The following is a 22,306-nucleotide window of genomic DNA, read 5'->3' on the forward strand; positions in this document are numbered from 1 at the left end:
CCGCCCGCTGGGAGATGGGACCCTCAGCTCCGGCCCTTGCCCCTTAAGGAAGTAAAAGTCCTTTCGGTCTCCAGCGGGTCAGGACCTGGCGCCCCGCCCCTCCTCCCCGGGCAGCCGTCCTTCTCCCCGGCCCTCGTTCCCTTAAAATACCCGGGATCCCTATGGCAACAGGCGCCGGCAACAGGTGCGGGTGTTATTTACAGGTCGAGCCCGAAATAGCCGGCGACCGTGAAGCGGGTGGGCGGAAGGGGGCGAGGCCGGGAGTGAGCGGAGCTGCCGGGCCGGCGGGCGGAGCGGCCGGGGGCGTGCGGAGCCCACGGTTCGGAGGCGTCGCGGAGCTGGGGTTGGCGCCGCGCAGAGGCAGGAGAGCGAGAGGGGTCCCTACCCGGGAGACGGGGGCGGGAGGCGCCTGGCCTGGAGCCGAGCCTGGAGCCGTCCCGACCCGGCCGGGCCTGGGAGCCCGGGGGCGCGGGGGGGGGGAGCCGAGAGATCCCGAAGGGACACCGAGTCCCTTCCGGGTCCCAGGTGTCCTTTGAACCGCGGGAGGGGACTTGGTCCCCATTTCCTGAGCCGCAGTGCGGACCACAGCCCCTTCATCTGAGCCCCAGCGGGGACCCCAGGTCCCCCTCCTGAGCCTTGGGGGTGTCTCTCAGCCCCTAGGGCAGACCTTCTCTGGTCTCTTCTCTGAATGGCCAGGGAGACCCCCCCGTCCTGAATTCCAGCAGGTCCCCCGTCTCCTGTCTCTGAACCCCAGCCAGGACTCTGCCGGTCGCCCCTGTCAAACTTGGGGGGATCCTGCTGCCTCACTGAGACTCCGAAGTAATTCTGACCCCCGCTTCTGAACTCCCTGCACCCCAAATTTTCCTCTTCTGAACCCCAGAGGGGACCCAACTTCTCCTTCCCCAGACTCTGAGCCCCAAAGAAGCCAGGAAGCATCTCCTCTCAAACACAGAGGGGACGTCAGCTCCCCTTCCTGTGTACCCCAAACTCTGAGCCCTAGTGGGAAGCTCGGATTCCCTCCCCCCAAGGAAACACAGCTTCCCTTTGGTGATTCCCTCCAGCGGGGACCCCAGAGCAGCCCCTCAGAGCTTCAGCTGACAATCAGTTCTCCTGCTTCTGGAGCTCTCAGGCCCCCCTCCTGGGTACTAGCCAGGTTGTAGCTGTGAGGCTGGGGGAACCTAGCTTTATCTCTAGTCTCGTCTTCTTTGCTGAGCTTCTGTGGGTACCCCAGGCTCTTCTCTGAACCTCAGAGGGTTCCCGGCAGAGGATCTAGGTCCCAGAAGTGACCTCGATTTCCTCATTTGAGGTTCCAGGGAGGATTCAGATCTTCCCGTTTCACAGACCAGTGGAAACTGAGCCCCTCACCTGCTTCAGGACCCCAGGCGCTTCCTTCCTCACTCCCACCCCTAAGGAGCCCGCCTCAGCTCTGCCTCCTTTGCACCTGGGCCCCGTCGCCCGCGACGAGGAGGATGATGTGGTCCAACTTCTTCATGCACGAGGAGGACCGCCGGCTGGGGGCCGTGGGCCGGCGGCGAGCTCACGGGGCGCGCAAGGCCAGGATGACCCCTGAGCACGAGGGGAAGATCACGCTGGCGCTGCTGCTGGCCTCCGTGGGTGCCACGCTGGCAGTGCTGGCCGTGGGCACCGAGTTCTGGGTGGAACTCAACACCTACAGGGACAACGGCAGTGCCGTCTGTGATGCCGCCCACCTGGGGCTCTGGAAGGTGTGCACCAAGCGGCTGTGGCAGGCGGACGTGCCCGCGGGCAGAGACACCTGCGGCCCGGCGGAGCTGCCCGGAGGTGAGAGGCCGCCGCCCCCACGCAGGGCTTGTATCCCGTGTCTGAGCCCCGAGGGGAGAGGGCTTGCACCCTCAGAATGCGCCCCTACCCACATCAGCCTGTGCTCCGGGGACAGCCTCTGCCCCAGGCACAAACTGTGCAGAGAGGGAGGCTGTACCCCCAAACTAGCCTGCACCCCAGGCCACTCTGTAGCTCTAGACCAGCCTCTGCCCCCAGAGCAGCCTGTTCCCCCAAACCCGTCTGTGCTCCTAGACCAGCCAGTACCTCCAGACCAGCCGGTGCCCTCAAACTGTCCTATGACCTCCAGAGCTCCTATGCTCCCAGCACAGCGTGTGAGCCCAGACATTTCTGTGTCCCCAGACCAGCCTGTACCCCCAGCAAGCCCATGTTCCTAGAGAAACCTTGTGCCTCTGCACACAGCCTGTGCCCCCGGACCCAGCCCATGACGCCAGACACAGCTGGTGCCCTCAGACGGCCTGTGTCTCCCAGAAACGCTCGCGCCCCTGAGACAGCCTGCACCCTTAGAGAAAGACTCTGGGTTCCCGGTGTCAGGTTGCTCTTCGCAAACTGGAGACAGCCTGCACCCCCATCCTGTGGGCCCTGGGGAGAAAGACCACCTTCATGCCCACCCCAAAGTACAATCTATGCTGTTCCCTCCTGCCGATTCCACCAGAGCTCTCACCAGATACCTCCCAACATCCCAGGGCAGACCTTGTGATTCCCGGAAAATCTTCATTTCCTACCCGTTTCACCTCAAATTCCCCGGCTGGACACTCCAGCCCTTCTCATTTTCTCTTCCAGGCACCCCGACACCCCTCACTTCCCTACAGAGTGGCTGTTTCACCCCTACCCATGCCAGAGAGCTATGCCGTACCTCTCACTCTCCCAGACAGGCCATGCCATGCCCTAAACTTATACCAGAGGGACATCCTATACCCCTAGGGAACAGGAATGGGATCTCACTCTGCCTCTACTGACCCAAGGAAACTATCTGACACCCCTCAGAGCCCATTTAGGATGTCGCATGCTTGATCACCCCTATGGCATCTGCAATACTCTTTCCTCTAAAGGATGTCCTGTAATCTCAGGACCCCTCAAAGAAGATCTCCTATCCCTCTGGGCTCCAGATGGGGTTTCCCTCCGCCTTCACTTTTCCAGATGTGATCTCTTACATCCCTAGGGTCCAAATTAGGATGTTCCAAGCCCTTGATAGCAAAGTGGGATGCCAAGCACCCTTGTTATCTGAGGTACCACCCACTCAGCGTGCAGACGGGCTAATTCTCACCCCTCAGAGCCTCAAGCAGGAAGTTCCCAAATTTTTGAGAAATGGGATGCTCTGGTAATAAAAAATATTAGATGCTAATGTAGTGCCCGGCTCTGTTCTAAGTATTTCACTTGCATGAACTCATCAATCCTCATAGCAACCCTATGGGTACTTATTATCATCCCCAAAATGAAGGGCAAGAAACCTAAATGTTGCAGTCTGTGCACCCAGGCTAGTCATATGGGGTTTGAACCCTGGTCGTCTCTGTTCTTTCTTTCTTTTTTTTTTTTTAATTTTAAAAAATTTAAAAAAATGTATTGGAGTATAGGTGATTTACAATGTTGTGTTAGTTTCAGGTGTACAGCAAAGTGAATCAGTTATACGTATACATATATCCACTCTGTTTTAGATTCTTTTCCCATATAGGCCATTACAGAGTATTGAGTAGAGTTCCCTGTGCTAGACAGTAGGTTCTTATTAGTTATTTATCTTATATATAGTAGTGTATATATCCCAGTTTATCCCTACCCTCCTTATCCCCTGGTTACCATAAGTTTGTTTTCTACATCTGTGACTCTACTTCTGTTTTGTAAATAAGTTCATTTGTACCCTTTTTTAAGATTCCACATATAAGCTATATCATATGATATTTGTCTTTCTGTGTTTGACTTATTTCTAGGTCCATCCATGTTGCTGCAAATGGCATTATTTTGTTCTTTTTATGGCTGAGTAATATTCCATTGTATATACGTACCATGTCTTCTTTATCCATTCCTCCGTTGACAGACATTTAGGTTGCTTCCATGTCCTGACGATTGTAAACAGTGCTGCAACGAACATTGGGGTGCATGTGTCTTTTTCAATTATGGTTTTCTCTGGATATATGCCCAGGAGTGGGATTACTGGGTCATATGGTAGCTCTATTTTTAGTTCTTTAAGGAGCCTCCATACTGTTCTCCGTAGTGGCTGCACCAATTTACATTCCCACCAACAGTGTCGGAGGGTTCCTGGTCATCTCTGTTCTTAACAACGACACTATATTGCATCTCACTAGTCCATAAATATGTCCCAAAGGTCCTCACTGCACTGGGGGGGCTGTCCCGCCCCACCTAACTGCATAATATGGGGTCCCTCACATCCCTTGATGTCTCCCTAATGGTCAGAAAGAGCTTCAGTCTCCTTAAAGGACCATCACCGTCATCCCACAATCCTGACCCTTCAGCGGACATCTCACAGATTTCAAGATTTCAGAAATATCCCACACAGCCCATGGCCCATCAAAGGACATCCCAAAGGGGGGTGACCCATATCCTACTCTTTTCCAAATGGGATATGCCATATCCTCTGGGGTCAGAGACAAGATGCCCTAAATCATTAGTAGCCAAAATGGGATGCCAGACACCCCCTACTCTCTCAGAAAGATGTACCACACCTTCTTATTCTCTAGTTGAGACTTCCCATCTCCCTTGTAGCGGAAGACCGCTTTCCCCCCACCGACTGGTGACAGATAGCATCCTCACCGTTTGTTCTGCTGCACGAAGCATCCTTTACTTTTTGCTGCTGCAGGATCAGGACTCACATTTCCCACTGCTCCTGCCAGGACATCTCATGCCCTTTTCTTTCCTTGAGAGTACCAGGTGGAGTGTCCCACACCACCTCACCTGACTCTGGAGTTTATCTCTTGTCCCTCAGCATTCCCCTTCAATTCGGAAAGTTCCTTTCCACTTCCCCAGACCACCTGACCTGTCTCCCATTTCTTATACCCCTCTTATTCTCGACCTCTCTCCTCCCTTTCCCTCTGTTCTCTTCTCAGTTTCCCCATCTGTGGAATGAGAAAGTTGGAGTAGGTGAATGTGGGAAGTTCTGGCTTTAAAATGCAATTTAGAAAGCGCCTTTTTTTTTTTTTGTGTGTGGGGTTTCTTGCACTTCAAGTACACAAATTTGGATGAATCATACTTTTCAGTTTATGCCACAAAATCATTACCAGCCTTTGCAAGATCCTTCTTGTGCCTTATTTTACATTCTTATTCTTTTTTTCCATTCTTTCCTAACTCATCTCTTTAAGGCATGTGATATGCATCCATGGATATGTATTTTAACTTAGAAAAATAGTGTTTTTTATATATGTATGTATTTTAATTTCCATAAATGATATCGTGCTATAGATTTTTTCCTATTTTTGACTTTTTTGCTCAACACTGTTTCTCAAATCTCTCCGTGCTGCTTTCTGTTAGTCTAGTTCGTGGCTACTATGCGCTGCAGAGACTTGCCCATCACATTTACTTGTCTATTCCAATAGAGATGGGCACCTAGGTTGACTCCACCTCCCTGTTTATTTATTTATTTATTTTTGGCTGTGCCGTGTGGCATTCGGGATCTTAGTTCCCGGACCAGGGATCGAGCCCAAGCCGGCTGCAGTGGAAGCGCAGAGTCCTAACCACTGGACCGCCAGGGAAGTCCCCCCAGCTCCCTATTATTATAAACAGTGTTGCAATGAACATCATGAAACCCATATATGTTCCTGCCCGTGGTTTTTTTCTGAATGTATACCCAGAAGTGAAACTGTTGGGTTATAGGGATAAACATACTTCACTTCATAAGGTGTGTCAGAGTGCTTTGCAAAGAGACTCGTACCCATTTACACCCCCAGCTGTTTCCTCTTACCCTTCCAGTGCTTGATGTTATCCTTTTAATATTTGCCAATCTAACTGACCTACAGTGCCATCTCCCTGCTGATTTAAGTTGCATTTCTGTGATCCCTGGTGAGGTGGGGCATCTCTTCACGTACTTGTGAGTAACCCACGCTTCCTCTTCTATGAATTGACTATTCCTACCCTTCGCCCATTTTTCAGTTGCGTTATCTCTCTTTTCTTGCTGATCTGCAAGAATTCTTTGTGTAGCCTGGACGCGAATCCTTTCTGAGATAAGACTCTCTTCTGAGTCTGTTAGCCTTCTGCCTGGATCTTGGGGTGCTTTGTTGAATAAAGTGATTATCCATTTCTAATCTCACTGGACCCTAAACAAACTCATGTGGCAGAGCCAGGAAAGAGGCTATTAACTCACTTTCTACAGGAAGAATTGGAAGCTCAGAGAGGTCAATAGCCTACTCAAGGCCACAGATCTGGACCTCAGAGCTCTGGATCGGAATCCCAGCTCCTGTGATAGCAGGTGGTTTTACTTCTCTGAGCATGATTTCTCTCTATCAGGGATGCTAGTTTCATATTTCTAGGTTATTGTGAGCTATGTTAAATGTCCAGCCCTGAGCTTACACTAGGGACCTCCATGTCACTACCTCTCTTTTTCTCTCTCCTGCTGCCACAGAAGCAAACTGCACTTACTTTAAATTCTTCACCACGGGAGAGGATGCTCACATCTTCCAGAGAACTACGAAGAAAGGTAAGAACTTGTCGCCCAGTGGAGGGGATATGCTGACCACGCTAAAGGATTTCTTTTCTTTCTTTTTCTTTTTTGTAAATTGAAGTATAGTTGATTTCCAATATTGTGTTAGTTTCAGGTGTGCAGCAAAGTGATTCAGTTATTTTTTTCAGATTATATTCCGTTATAGTTTATTAAAAGGTATTGATTATAATCCCCTGTGCTATACAGTAAGTCCTTGTTGCTTATCTATCTTATGTATAGTAGTTTGTATCCGTTAATCCCAGAGGGGTTCTTGGTAGCATTGTCCTCTTCTCTGCTCTGCCGCAGGATGGGCATGAGCTCCTAAATCCTGGGGAGGTCTCATCTTTGGAGAGGGGTGGTTCTCCAGAGCCCTGTGTCCAACATTTCTGCCTCAGCTCTGCTTTGGCCGCATGCCGTGTTACTCTGGGCAAGTTCCAGCCCCTCTCTGTGGATAGTACGTTAACGTCTCACAAGTCTGCGTCTCCCACGTGCTGGGTGTTTACTTTATAAGAGTTCCAGTCCTTGCCATGACCCTGCAGGGCAGGGGCTTTATCTTAATCTTCCAGATGAGAAAACGCAAGTCCATAAATGGTTTCATTTATCTTCCCAGGAAGAGGCAGAGGCAGTATTCGAACCCCAATAATTCCAGCTCTAAAGAAGTGCTCTTCAATAAAATATTCCATGAGAATGGGGCTGTTCAGTACCTGCACTGACCGATATGGTAGCCACTGGCCACATGTGGCCGGTGCAACTGAGACACTGAGTTTTACATTTTGTTCAATTTAAATCCATTTAAAATTACAAGACCCTCCGTGGCTAGTGTCTACCATACTGGACAATGAAACTTTTAAGACTTTACCCTTTCTACTCTAACCACAGTCTCTCCATCACCCCAGTATGTCAGTATCCCCACCAGTAAAGGAATTGCGGTCAGTATGTCAGTATCCCCACTAGTAAAAGAATTGTGGTATGTCATGAACCTTATCTGGTCTTTGTAAGGATTTAATGAAATGATGCAGCTAAAACACGCAGTATGGTGCCTGGCACATAGTAGGGCCTCCATAAACAGTGGAGGACTCTTTATGGAGGACCTACTTACCCTCTCCACTCCTTTCTTTCTTATCTTGGCGCTAAGCGAGCTTGGGCAAGCTGCTGTGCTCCCCTAGCATAGCAAAATAATCACAGGGCACACATATGGAACAAGTGCTGTGTGCCAGGTGGCGCACGGGGTACATTACATATGTGATTTCTAATCCTCACAGCAGTCCAGTAGAGATTTTGATCTTGATTTTCCAGAGGAGGAAACTGAGCTTCAGAGAGGTTCAGTGGCTTTACCAGAATCTTCCAGCTAGAAAGTAGCTGGGGAGAGTTCTGACTTGGAACATTCCGCTGTAATGTACCACCTTCTCTGTTGTCTCCCCCACACCCCACTGCCTCAGTTTCCTCACCGGTAAACAAATGGTGACCAGATCATAAGTAATACTTGGTAGTTCCCATCTCCTTCTAATCCTGGCTCTGTCCTTTCTTTGCTCTGTGACCTTAAGCAATTGACTGACCCTTTCTGAGTCTTAGTTCTTCCTTCAACAGTATAAGTAAAACATTGGGCTGGATGATCTTCTACTTGAACCTTCTTCTCTAGTCCTGGATCTTCTGGGTCCCTGTATAGGAGTTCTGTCTACTCCCTACATCCTGTATTCTCTACTTCCCCTTCCCCTCCTCACAGAGGTAAATCTGGCAGCTGCGGTGATAGCAGTGCTAGGCCTGGCAGTCATGGCCCTGGGGTGCCTCTGTGTCATCATGGTGCTCAGCAAAGGTGCAGCGTTCCTGCTCCGGGTTGGAGCCATCTGCTTTGGCCTCTCAGGTGAGGGTTGAGAGCCTGCAGACTGAGGACACTGCATGCTGGGAGGTCGGGTCTCCAAACACCATTGCATGTTGGGAGGTCAGGTCTCCAAGCACTGTTGCATGCTGGGAAGTTGGGTTTCCAAGCACTGTTGCATGCTGGGAGGTCGAGGGAAGTCTCCAAGCCCCGTTGTAGGCTGAGAGGTTGGGTCTCCAAGCACTGTTGTGTGCTGGGACTTGGCGGAAGCTCAAAGGCTATACAAGTCTCAAAGATGGGAGAATTCTAAGTTCTGTTGTTGACTGGGAACTGGGGAGTCTCCAAAGACTTCTTTAGATTGGAATCTAGGGTCCCCAAGCACTGTTGCAAGCTGGGACGTTGAGGGAGGTCCCCATGCACTGTTGTATGCTGTCAGGTTGAGGAAGGTCTCTAAGTACCACTGCATGCTGGGAAGCACAAGGTCTATAGTAGGCTCAAATATGAGCATGGTCCAAGCGCTGTTGTTGGCTGGGAATTGAAAGTTCTCCAAACACCCTTTTAGATTTGGACCTGGAGTCTGCAAGAACTGTTGCACTTTTGGAGTTGGGGGGGTCCAAAAAATTCTGCGTCTTGTGAAATGTAGCCCTCATTGGATCAAATGTTTTCTAAGGTGGATAGATAAGTCATTGACTATATAAGCTTCATTTATTTATCTTTCGTGTATCTACTGAGCACCTACTATGTTCCAGGCACTGAGCTAAGGGCTGGAGATATACGATTAATAAGACAGACACTGTGTCTGCCCTCATAGAGCCTAGATTCTGACAGAGATAGACGGTAACCAACAATTACACATATAATAATCCCACTATAATTGTGATGAGAGTTATGATAAAGCATATAAGGGGTACACACTGGGGTTGGGGGGCTTGTCAGAGAAACTTCCTGAGAAAGTGATATTTAAGCTGATAATCGAAGGAGGAACAGAAATTATCCAGTCAGAATATGGAGTTGACAGTAGTGGTGGCAAAGTTGGTGATGTTTGTTGTTGTGGTGGTAATGATGGTGATGATGGTGATGTCGGTGATGCCCTTGATATGGTAATAGTGGTGATGGAATAGCATATATGTAGTCTGTAAAAGACTCGGCAAGTTTAAAAGAAGCTGAATGAACAGAATGAAGATCGGAGCATAGAGCAGGGCAAAGTTTGCGCAAAGGTACATGGTAGCCTTAGTTAACAAATGAAGTAGAGGCTTGGTGCGAGATGAGTCAAGGGAGGGAATTCCCTGGTGGTCCAGTGGTTAGGACTCTGCACTTTCACTGCAGAGGGCATGGGTTCAATGCAGAGGGCATGGGTTCAATCCCTGGCTGGGGAACTAAGATCCCACAAGCTCCGTGCGGCCAAAACAAAAACAAAAATAAAGGAGACAGGGAGATATGAATGTTCAAGGGCACACTCGAATAGAAATTATTAGTAATCACATTCTTATTATTGTTTCGTGCCTTAGAGAGCTTCCTAAATAAAGGGGGAAATTCAGTCATTCCCTGTCTTTCATTTATTCATTAGAAAGGTGTCTGCCCTTAACGAGATTATCATCTGGTGAAGGGCAGAGAAATGATACAAATCGTCCCACAGTTACAAACTGCAGTAAGGGCTATGAAGGAAAAGTAGAGTTCTGTGAGAATGCATAATGAGGGCACTTCATTTAAAGCAGAGTTAGGGAAAGCCTCTCTGAGGAGATGACACTTAAAACATCAAAGTGTGGGTAACCAAGCTAGAAAGAGTTGGGTGAATTTCGAGTCCTGAAAGAAAGCCAGTGAGGCTGGAGCATGGAGAGTAAGGAGGATACTGGTTTAAAAGACAAACCAGGAGATCAACAGGGAATTAAAAGATCTGGGTTGAGTCCCAAATTCCAACCCAGGGAGGAGATGGAAATTAGGCAAATAAATAAAACTCATATAAATGAATATATGTTAACAATTACCAATTGTGGTAAATGCTATAAATGAAAAGTAAAGAGTCTAATGAAAATGTTTAACAGGGAGATCCAACAGAGACTTGACTGGTGGTGGTCAGGGAAGCCTTCTCAGAAGAAGTGTAATTCAAGTAAGGAATTCTGTAGAGAATGAGGATGTGTAAGGCGGGCTCAGGGAGGGGTAAGCAGACAGTTATTCCAAGCAGCACAAAGGTCTCCAGGCTTGAACAAATTTGGTGCATTTAAAGCCCTGAATGGGACTTCCCTGGCGCTCCGGTGGTTAGGCCGCCGCGCTTCCACCGCAGGAGGCTCGGGTTCGATCCCTGGTCCGGGGGACTAGGATCCCGCATGCCACGCGGTACAGCCAAAAAATAAAAATAAAAATAAAATAAAACAAAAATAAAGTCCTGAAAGAAGTCCTACTCCATACTGCTGTAGGATGGGAAGGGCAGCTTGAGAGGCGGCTGAAGAAACAGGCAGGGGCCAGGTCACGTGGGCCCTTCTAGGTCATTCGAGGGAAGTCAGTTTCCATCGGGGAGAAGGTAAAGTGACGTGCCGAAGAGAAGAGTCTTGGAGTAGAACTGTCTGGGCTCAAACCCACATGGCTCTTTTCTAGGCTTCAATGTTCCCATCTGTAAAGTGGGGATAATAGGGGCTTCCCTGGTGGCGCGGTGGTTGCGCGTCCGCCTGCCGATGCAGGGGAGCCGGGTTCGCGCCCCGGTCCGGGAGGATCCCGCGTGCCGCGGAGCGGCTGGGCCCGTGAGCCACGGCCGCTGAGCCTGCGCGTCCGGAGCCTGCGCTCCGCAGCGGGAGAGGCCGCAGCAGAGGGAGGCCCGCGTACCGCAAAAAAAAAAAAAAAAAAGTGGGGATAATAATAATAATACCCGCTCATAAGGTCTAGTGGAAGAGGTGAGATGTGGGAGCATCTGGTTAGATTCTTGTTGCAAAGCTAGTGTGTCAAGGCCAGAGCTCCACAAACTACAGCCCATGGTCAAATCCTACCTGCCTCTTGTTTTGGAGTTAGTGACATTTTAAAACCATGAATCATATTGTGGTTCCTACCTAGCTCGAAAGCCACGGATGAATTTCTACCCCTAGAATAACGTGGCTCCGAGGTCTTATGTGGTCTGGCTCCCGGCTACGTGAGACTTCACCTCTTACCATTTGTTCTCTCTCTTCTGTCCATATTAACCTCTTTGCTGTTCTCAGACCCTCCAAGTTCATTCCCTCCTCAGAGCATTTTGCACTGCTGTCCCCTCGGCCTGGAATGCTTTTCTGCCAGCTCTTCCCCATGTCTCATTTCTGCAGATCATTTCAGTCGCTGATCATATGTCACCTCCTCAGAAAGACCACTGTTGGCCACCTTGTCTAAAGTCGACCTCTTCCCTGCTGTGTCCCTACCTTGCCTTATTTTTCTTCGTAGAATTGATCACCACCTGAAATGATGCATTTACGTATGCCTCTGTTTGCTCGGGCTGCCATGACAAAGTACCACAGACTGGGTGCCTTAAACACCAGAAATGTATTTTCTCACAGCTCTGGAGGCTGGAAGTCCGAGATCAACGTGTCAGCAGGTTCGGTTCCTTCTGAGGCCGATCTCCTTGGCATGTAGATGGCTGTCTTCTCCCAGTGTCCTCACATGGTCCTTCCTCATGCTTGTCTGTGTCCCGATCTCCTCTTCTTATAAGGGCACCAGACATACTGGATCAGGGCCCACCCTAATGACCTCATTTTAAGTGAATTACCTCTTCAAAGACCCTAACTCCAAATATAGTCATATTCCAAGGCATTGGGGGTCAGGACCCCAATGTGTGAACTTTTGGGGGTATGCAGTTCAACCCACATCAATACATTTACCTGATTTTTGTCCATCTCCCCTTTTGGGGTGAATTTCCAGGAGGACAGCCCCTTCATTAGTTTTTTTTTTTTTTTTTTTCTGGGCCGCGCTGTGTGACATGCGGGATCTTAGTTCCCCGATCAGGGATCGAACCTGTGCCCCCTGCATTGGGAGCACGGAGTCTTAACCACTGGACCTCCAGGGAAGTCCCTAGTTTTGTTCTTGTATTTTATATATATTTTATAATGAGAGTTCAATTAAGATCTGTTGACTTGGGCTTCCCTGGTGGCGCAGTAGTTGAGAGTCCGCCTGCCGATGCAGGGGACACGGGTTCGAGCCCCGGTCCGGGAAGATCCCACATGCGGCGGAGCGGCTGGGCCCGTGGGCCGTGGCCGCTGAGCCTGCGCGTCCGTAGCCTGCGCTCCGCAACGGGAGAGGCCGCGACAGTGAGAGGCCCGCGAACTGCAATAAAAAAAAAAAAAAAAAAAAGATCTGTTGACTGAATGAGAGAATGCATGAATTAGCAGTGGAATGAAGGGGACTGGATGGTGTCTCTCCCTCGTCTAGATGCTTTTCCACCTCCAGTGCCCGGATGCTGGTCTGCATGAGGTCAAGAAGGGACCACAAAGGGACCATTGAGCCACGTTACGCAGACTCCAGGCTGTGTTCTCCAGGCCCCTGACTTAAAGCCATGGGGGAGGGCTTCCCCGGTGGCGCAGTGGTTAAGAATCCGCCTGCCAGTGCAGGCGACACAGGTTCGATCCCTGGTCCGGAAAGATCCCACATGCCTCAGAGCAGCTAAGCCCGTGCGCCACAACTACTGAGCCCGCGAGCCACAACTACTGAAGCCCGGGTGCCACAACTACTGAAGCCCGCACGCCTAGAGCCCATGCTCCACAACAAGAGAAGTCACCGCAATGAGAAGCCCACACACCGCAACGAAGAGCAGCCCCCGCTCGCCGCAACTAGAGAAAGCCCGCGCGCAGCAACAAAGACCCAAGGCAGTCAAAAATAAAAAATAAATAAAATAAAATAAATTAATTTTTTTAAAAAAGTTAAAAAAAACAAAACAAAAGGGCTTCCCTGGTGGCGCAGTGGTTGAGAATCCGCCTGCCAATGCAGGGGACACGGGTTCGAGCCCTGGTCTGGGAAGATCCCACGTGCCGCGGAGCAACTGGGCCCGTGAGCCACAGCTACTGAGCCTGCGTGTCTGGAGCCTGTGCTCCGCAACGAGAGAGGCCGCGACAGCGAGAGGCCCGCGCAAAAATAAAAAATAAAAAATAAAAACCTTCCTAAAAAAACGAAACAACACAAAAACAAAACCATGGGGGAACTGGGAGTGTAGGGAGGAAGGAAGGTCAGAGATCAAGGTTGAAGTCAGACTCTGGGGTCTGAGAGGGGAGGCAGCCAGGATGCATGAGCCATGCATGACCATTGGAGGGTCCTACGTGATCTTACTCCGCCCACCTCTGTACTTCCACGGCTCACCCCCCTCCCCTCCCCCATCCTCTTTGCTCCACTGCACTGACTTTTCTTTTTTTCCCTCTAACACACTCTACTCCACCCTACCGCAGAGCCTTTGCACCAGCCCTTCTTTCTGCCCGGAATAGCCATCGCTGTTTTGTGCACGGCTGGCTTCTTTTCGTCCATTTGGGTCTCAGCTCCCATGGCTTTTCTGATGACACCTTGTAAAGTCCCAGCCCCACCCCTGGATGTCACGGCCCTTCCCATCACTCTGTTTTTATCTCCTTCCTAGCGTGCATCACTGTCTGAAATTATCCTGTCTTCTCATGTGTTTACTTTGGCAGTTACAACCTGGTCGCCCGCAGGCCAGCGACGGCCCATAAATTGTGCTTTGTTTGGCGGGCAATGTCTAAAGATTTCTCTGAGCCAATATTTAAAGGTTGGGTGAATTCCCGTAAAAATCATAATCATTTAAAAAAATGCTAGCTGTTCTTGAAAAATCAGAAGATCTGGTCTACTAAGTCGCCGTTTCTGATGGGCTGCAGTTGGCTGAAGCCGGGTTTGGGCTACGCTTTGTCCTTGTCTGCACTGCACCTGCCTGCTCACTTGTTTGTACTTTCTCATTTTCTCCTGGAGGCATTTGAGTTTTGCAAGCCTTGGTTTATTTGTTTACCATTCGTCTCCTCCAAGTAGAACATAGGTTCTGGCAGGTTAGGGTTCTTTTGTCTGTCTTGTTCCCTTTTTTTCTTTAATCAAATTGCATTACTTGACTGATTTTCTTTTCATTTTGTAATCCACCACCACTCTTTTTTCTTTTCAACTTTATTGGGATATGATTGACAAGTATAAATTGTGTGTGTATATATATACACACACACACATATATGTATATATATATGTATACACAATTGTACATAAGGTATACAATTTGCAGGATCTCAGTTCCCTGACTAGGGATTGAACCTGGGCCACGTCAGTGAAAGTGCTGAGTCCAAATCACTAGACCACTAGGGAAGTCCCCTACAACTTGATTTTTTTATTTTTTTATTTTTTTTTATTTTTTTATTTTTTGCAGTACATGGGCCTCTCACTGCTGTGGCCTCTCCCGTAGCGGAGCGCAGGCTCCGGACGCGCAGGCGCAGCGGCCACGGCTCACGGGCCCAGCCGCTCCGCGGCACGTGGGATCCTCCCAGACCGGGGCACGAACCCGTGTCCCCTGCATCGGCAGGCGGACTCTCAACCACTGCGCCACCAGGGAAGCCCCAACTTGATGTTTTGATATATTTTGATATACATCATGAGGTGATCAATACAAACAAGTTAACACATTCATCACCTCACATAGTAACTTTTTTTTTGCAGTGAGAACATTTAAGATCTACTCTCTTAGCAAATTTTATGTGTACAGTGTTATTAACTGTAGTCACCATGCTGTACATTAGATCTCCAGAATTTATTCCTCTTCAAACTGGAAGTTTGTGCCCTTTGACCAGCATCTCCCCATTTTCCCCTCCGCTCAGTCCCTGGCAGCCACCATTCTGCTCTCTGCTTCTATGGTTTCAACTTAGATTCCATCATCACTCTTTACTGAAGTCTTAATTTGACTTTTGTCATTCTTGATTCCTTGGTTTGCTTTGTTCTTTTTTTAAGTGGTGAAAGACACATTGACATAAAACTTACCATTTGAACCATTTTTAAGTGTCCACTTCTGTGGCGTTAAGTCCATTCACGCAGTCGTGCAGCCGTCACCACCATCCATCTCCAGAACTTCTGCATCTTCACCAATTAAAACTCAGTCCCCATTAAACACCAACTCCCCATTCCTCCTCCCCACCCCTGCACCCACCTTCTACTTTCTGTCTCTATGAATTTGTGTCTTGTTCTTTCTTTCTCTCCAGCTTCTAAAATTGTGCCTGCTATAGAGTAGGTGCTTAATAAGCAGTTGTTGAGGGGGTGCTAGTGAAACTGCAGAAATGCATCTTGGGGGGGCTCTGAGGAGCTCCGGTTCTTTATGTCTCAGCACAGAAAGAATTCAGCGAGAGGCCAAGTGATAGATAAGAAGTGATTTATTAGAATAAGATGCTTGCGCGCTTTACAAGCGGGTGAGCTAGAGGGTCCTACGCCGAGAACTTAGTGGGCTACAATTTTATAATCAAAGGAAAAATGGGGAGTGGGAGAAGACCACCTTCTTCCTCATTCTTGAGTAGACATCAAGCTTCCATCATCAGCTCTGCCTCCAAGTCAGCCGGGAGAGTTTTCTGGTCCCTACATGGTCAAACTGGGACTGTCATGGCGCAATGGAAAGGAGCAAAAAGGCGGTAACATATACTAAAATATGATGAATCATCTTGGCTTTCAGCATAATGTCAACTTTTCCTTATATTTTTGTTTTTAATGTGCGCAGAGGAGCGTTACCTTAGGAATCACTCACTTCCTGAGCTCTCTGGGCAGGATGTGGGTCTCATTCCACCCTTGTTTCATTGTCTGGGGGCACGTCTCCGGCTTCCGTCGCATGGGTGTGTTGCTAAGCGAGCCTGCTTGGTTTTGTGGTGAAGTGAACCTGCTTTCTTGAGTGATCATGAACTTCCAGCGGTCTCCCATGCTTTTTTTTCTTTACTTCCAGCCCCCTCGTGGGATTAACTATGTAATCACCTACTTTGTCCCTTTACTCTCTTCCTGTCACTAGGGGGTCCCCCAGGTTTGTTGTCTGAGTAAGCATGTGACAGGGTGTACTGGGGGAGAGGCTCAGACCTCCGTTGGGGACCCCAGGGGCCTGAGGGCCACATCTGTTCTCCTCTCCCCACAGGACTGCTGCTTCTGGTCAGCCTGGAGGTGTTCCGCCATTCCGTGCAAGCCTTGCTGCAGAGAGTTGGCCCTGAGCCTCCCCCGGCCCCGGCCCTGACCTATGAATACTCCTGGTCTCTGGGCTGTGGCTTGGGGGCCGGCCTGGTCCTGATCCTGGGGAGTGGCTTCTTTCTCCAGCTCACCCTGCCTCCCTGGCCCTGGGGCTCCCTCTGTCCCAAGTGGGGGCACAGGGCCACCTAGGGCCACCGTTGTGCTTTCTCTAAGCGACTCCCAAACCCTTCTCCTTTCTCCATTGTACCCCTCAGAATCTTTTGCCCCATGTCCTAGAGAAACTGTGTTCTCCCTGCTCTGGGGGCCCATGCTGTTTGCACAGAACTGCCCCTCAGGCCCTCATCTTTTTCCTCTGTAAATATGTTTTTCTCTGGGGCTGAATTTGGGTTGCTTAGGAGTGGGGTGGGGAGAGGATTTTTGCAAACGAGGGTCCCCAGGGAAGGCTGGTGGGGACCTGATGGGGTAACTAGGGAGTGGGGGGGGTGAGGTCAGGGGGTCTTGGGAGGGAGTTGGATCTATTGGTTCCACAGATTTGGATGTATTCGCTTGTGGGAGAGACTTCCTCCAGGGAAACAGGAGAATGGGGGAGGAGAGAATCTCTGGGTCTGACCTCACTGTGGTCTGATTTGGAATTAAAGGTTTGGAAATTTAACAACTTTGACTTGGAGTCCGTTGTGATGTGATTTTTGCACTCCAGGGTAGAGAAAACGGGTCACCTGTGCTCTCCAGAAACCCACTACGTGCTACTTGTCAGCCCCAAAGTCACATGTCAGTGAACCCACAGAGAGTGACAGAAAACTCAACAGTTTGGAACACAAACACTGTTACGGGTTGAAGGGGTCCCTCCTGAAAGTATATGTTGGGGTCCTAACCACCAGGACCTCATAATTGACCTCATTTGCAGATAGGGTCTTTGCAGATGTGACCAGGTGAAAATGAGGTCTTTAGCGGGGGCCCTAATCCAATAGGACTGGTGTCCTTATATGGAGAGATTAGGACACTGATACATGCAGAGGGAAGATGAGGTGAAGAGACACAGGGAGAAGATGACCATCTACAAGGCAAGGAGAGGTGCCTAGAACAGATTCTCCCTTGCAGCCCCCCAGAAGGCACCAGCCCTGCAGACACCGTGATCTTGGACTTCCAGCCTCCAGAACCGTGAGACAGTGCATTTCTGCTGTGGTAGTTTGTTAGGGCAGCCCTAGCAAGCTGATACACCTGTTAGTCCCTGGAAGTGGGGTTCTGGTGTAACAAATACCTAAAAATGTAGAAGTGGCTTTGGAATTAGGGAATGGGTAGAAGCTGGAGGTGTTTTGAGGTGCATGCTAGAAACAGCCATGATTACCCTGACGAGACTGTTGGTAGGAATACGGAAGTGAAAGGAGATTCTGAGGAGGACTCAGGACTTGCTGTAGAGGAAGTATACGTCATCTTAGAGAATATACGTATCATTATGAACAGAATATTGGCAGAAGCTGTTCAACCACAACTAACAGTGACCAGGCCATGAAGACCTGGTGTCGAGGGTTGAAATCCTTCAGCCCAAGGGCCCAGCCTCCTTTCAGGAAGACCAGTGTATGTATTTCACCTCAAAAATCACAACTCGAATGAATTCTTCAACTAGATAGGAATTGCTGAAGCTGATCTCAAAGGCCAAAGTCTCTTAAACGTTTAAAAAATATTTAAAATATGGAATATGTGCCATCTTATGAATGCAAATATTGTGAGTGTGATTCTCTTAAATGCTTCTACACTTAATTATAAATTATATGTGTAATTATATATTACATAAAATATATATAATTTAAAATATTTCCTATAAATTCAATTAATATATGTAATAGTGTAAAATTAATATATTTAATAAAATAGATTTATATTATAATATAAAATTCTAACAGAATATACTACATTTTAATATAAAATTCTATATACTATTATACCAATGTTATATATAATACATGATTACATCATAATAAACAGATTATTATATTGATATTATGGATATTATATTAATATATTCACATAAATGTTTCTCTATTTAATTATAAATACAACTATATGTTATATAATCATATATAATTATAACATTATAATCGTCATATAAAATATATTAATATTCTGTCATATATAAATAGAGCATTCATAGGATTATATTCATATTATGGATATTATAATATATTAATATATTCACATAAATGTTTCTCTATTTAATTATAAATACAACTATATATTATATTAATATATTCACATAAATGTTTCTCTATTTAATTATAAATACAACTATATGTTATATAATCATATATAATTATAACATTATAATCGTCATATAAAATATATTAATATTCTGTCATATATAAATAGAGCATTCATAGGATTACACCTATGTAATATAATATTCATACAATATAACATATAAATAATATAATACATATATATGTAACATGATATTTATATAACTTATTATATAAATATATATGTAACATGATATTTATACAATATAACCTGTTATGTAAATATAATACTTATATATATAAAACATGATATTTATACAACATATTATACTATATAAGTCTTCTAACAGTTATAATGTAATTATGACTTGTCCCGGGGTTGGAAGCAGCTTCCACGAGGAGGTCATTTGTCATCCAGGAGGTGTGGGGTAACCCTTTCTTGATTAGCTGAGGCCGCACCCCACCTCAGATTCAGTGGGGCACTCTGGCAGGACATTCTCTTTATTTCTTTACGCGCTGAGCTCAGTATCCTGCTAAGAATACTGAGCGGAGAGCTGCGGATGTGCCTTCGCTTCTGATTCAAGGGGCAGAAGAAGTGTCCGGCTGTGGTTGAGAATGTGGGCTCTGGACCCGGACTGTCTGGTATGAAACCCTGGCCCCCCTTTTCATAGCTTGAACAACTTGCTTACCCTCTCTGTTTCCTCAGGATCATTTCCGTGCTCACCTCCTAGAGTCCTTGCGAGGAGTGAACGCTGCAATAATCCCTGCAAAGCCCCTGGAGGACCGTCTGGCACAGGGTCATAACCCCATCAGTCTTGCTGTCACTATTATTTATTGAGTGGCACTTTGGGCTGGGCATACAGTAGAGTATATAGGGACCCCTGCTGGGCTGACAGTCTGGTGATGGAAACATATTAATCACATAATCACACTAATGAATGTGTAATTATAAAGTGAGATAAGTGCTAGGAAAAGGGATCACGAACAGTTTTTCTTTTCTACTTGGCTTTGTTCCCAGCGGACTCAGGGGAGCCCCGAGATGTCGGCCTTGGGGATGGGCTCCTCTGGTCTTGGGGGAATGACTCTTTGTCCAGTGAGGTCTTCACTCTGGACCCTCTTTCCCACTTGGGGTATTTGTGGATTTTCCAAAAGTGGGAGAAGGAAATAGAGACCCCTCTGAGACAAATAACTGGAACCACATTATACTATGGGATAATTTATCAAAGCATTAACTTGCATCTGGTCACCTCGTATTTTTTGAAGTGAAGGAAAATAGAAGCTTCTTGAAATCTACCCCCTTTTCTGTCCTTGTTGTTTACGTTTACTTTTTTGAACATAATTTCAAACTTACAGAGAAGTTGCAAGAACCAAAATAGCGTATAGAAGACCCACATACTCTATTCAGATTCACCTATTGCTAACATTTCACCCTACACCCAAATGTGTGGGGTTTTTTTATTCAGCAAACATTTATTTTTAAATGTGAAGTGCACCATGCATGTGCTGACTTATGGATACAACTGTATGAAGAGTCTGAGTTTGATTCTCTTAAATGCAGAATCAACATCCCATTGAAAGAATTAAAATTAAAAACACCCACTAATCTCAGAACCCAGGCTAAGGAAAAGAACTAGTATCTTGGAAACTGCTGGTATTTCCTTACTAATATCCCCACCTAAGGCACAGCTCTCACAGATAAACAGCCACACCCTGAATTTTGACTAAATCATTCCTTACCTCTTCTTCATAGTTTTACAAACTAAAATTCTGTTCTTTTTAAAAAAAAAGCTTGTTTCATTTTGCTTAGGTTTGAACTTCATGTAAATGGAATCCTATTGTATGTGCTTTTGTGTGTAATTGTTTTTTTTTTTTTTAAGCCCAAAGAAAAGGATTCAAACTCATGGCCAGAAGGCTGGATAAGACCTACAGGCACATTTTATTTAGCCTTCAGAATGTTTACTAAGGTATTTATTTACAACCAAGTGGGGATCTAAAATACTTGCGGAAAAAATTCCAGAGTTCCAAAAAGCAAAACTTGAATTTGCCAAGGCAGGCAACTATTTACATAACATTTACATTGTATTTACAACTATTTACATAGCATTCACATTGTGTCAGGTGATATACGTAATCTAGGGATTATTTAAAGTATAGGAGAGGATACGTGTAGATTACGTGCAAATACTATGCCATTTAAATAAGGGACTTGAGCGTCCTTGAATTTTGGTATCCGCAGCGGGTCCTGGAACGAATTTCTCTCAGATATTGAGGGACAACCGTATTTAACTGAGGTAAAATTCACATAACATACAATTAACTATCAACCATTTTTTTAAAAGTCATACATTAAAAAAAATTTTTTTTTACTTTCTTTTTATTTTTGGCTGTGTCGGGTCTTAGTTGTGGCACGTGGGATCTTTCCTTGTGGCACGTGGGCTTCTCTCTAGTTGTGGCGTGCCGGTTTTCTCTCTCTAGTTGTGGCCGGCAGGCTCCAGAGAGCGTGGGCTCTGTAGTCTGTGGCAGGCGGGCACTCTAGTTGAGGCATGTGGGCTCAGTAGTTGTGGTAAGCAGGCTTAGTTGCCCCATGGCACGTGGGATCTTCGTTCCCCGCCCAGGGATCGAAGCCGCATCCCCTGCATTGGAAGGTGGATTCTTTACCACTGGACCACCACGGAAGTCCCAACCATCAACCATTTTTAAGTGAACACTTCAGTGGCATTCAGTACATTCCCAAAGTTGTGCAACCATCGCCTCTACCCAGTTCCAAGTCCCTGTCCCTAGACATTTGGTCAAACGTTATTCTGGGTGTTTCTGTGAGGGTGTTTCTAAAAGAAATTAATGTTTAAATGGATGCACTTTGGGGACTTCCCTGGTGGTCCATTGGTTAAGACTCTGTGCTTCCACTGCAGCGGGTGCGGGTTTGATCCCTATTTGGGAGACTAAGATTCTGCATGCTGAGCGGCATGGCAGAAAAAAAAAAAAAAAAGGATGCACTTTGTGTTAAGCAGATTGCTTTCTGTATGACGGATGGGCCTCATCTAATCAGTTGAAGGACAAAAAATAGAAGAAAAAGCCCAGCCTCCCTTGGGCAAGAGATAATTCCCCAGCAGACTGCCTTCACCCTGGAACTGCAACATCAGCTCTCCTGGGTCCCTAGTCAGCTGACACAGCTTAGAGATCTTGGACTTGCCAGCCTCCATAATCACGTGAGCTGATTCCTTATAATAAATCTTTTTCTGTGTATGTTACACATCTTATTGCTTCTATTTCCCTGAAGAACCCTGACTAACAGAACACCCTCCTACACTGCACTAGGATTGATCTGTGGGACCCACAGCATATGGCAGAAGTGATGGTATGTCACTTCCAAGATTCGGTTATACAAGACACTGTGGGTCTCATCTTGGTTGCTCTTTTATTTTCTCTCTCTCTCTCTCTCTCTCTCTCTCTCTCTCTCTCTCTCTCCCCCCCCCCCCCCCCTCTCCCTCTCCCTCTCCCTCTCTCTCTCTCTGTCGGACTCTGGGGGAAAACATGTCATGAGCAGCCCCATGGCGAGCCCACAGGGCTGGAGACCAAGGCCTCCTGCCAGCAGCTGTGGGAGTGAGCTTGGGAGTAACTCCTCTGGCTCCCATCAGACCTTTGGACCCCACATCCCTGACC

At 47.3% G+C, this 22,306-nt stretch overlaps 1 protein-coding gene across 4 annotated transcripts; it reads left to right on the forward strand.

The window, feature by feature from the left end:
* The first annotated feature begins 239 nt into the window (after positions 1–239).
* CACNG6 (calcium voltage-gated channel auxiliary subunit gamma 6) lies at positions 240–16,877 on the forward strand. 4 transcript variants are annotated; one of them, XM_028486282.2, is made up of 6 exons: positions 240–319; positions 1,314–1,800; positions 6,386–6,460; positions 8,187–8,324; positions 15,764–15,874; positions 16,363–16,877. In XM_028486282.2, exons 2-6 carry the CDS (start codon positions 1,470–1,472, stop codon positions 16,599–16,601), a joined length of 894 nt encoding a protein of 297 aa, XP_028342083.1. In that variant the 5' UTR covers positions 240–319; positions 1,314–1,469; the 3' UTR covers positions 16,602–16,877. The 4 variants fall into 4 exon arrangements, with proteins under 4 accessions (XP_028342083.1, XP_028342082.1, XP_054939277.1 ...); XM_028486281.2 differs by having other exon boundaries at positions 280–360; XM_055083302.1 differs by having other exon boundaries at positions 284–360; positions 1,307–1,800.
* The last annotated feature ends 5,429 nt before the right edge of the window (positions 16,878–22,306 follow it).

This window comes from Physeter macrocephalus, unplaced genomic scaffold (genome assembly GCF_002837175.3).
Source record: "Physeter macrocephalus isolate SW-GA unplaced genomic scaffold, ASM283717v5 random_771, whole genome shotgun sequence".
Classification (NCBI taxonomy): domain Eukaryota; kingdom Metazoa; phylum Chordata; class Mammalia; order Artiodactyla; family Physeteridae; genus Physeter; species Physeter macrocephalus.

Bases quoted from the DNA above. Each gene is read 5' to 3' on its own strand.
- CACNG6 (XM_028486282.2), top strand. From the start codon at position 1,470: ATGATGTGGTCCAACTTCTTCATGCACGAGGAGGACCGCCGGCTGGGG. The intron at 1,801-6,385 runs GTGAGAGGCCGC...CTGCTGCCACAG, and splicing joins CCCGGCGGAGCTGCCCGGAG to AAGCAAACTGCACTTACTTT. The intron at 15,875-16,362 runs GTAACATATACT...CTCTCCCCACAG, and splicing joins TGGAAAGGAGCAAAAAGGCG to GACTGCTGCTTCTGGTCAGC.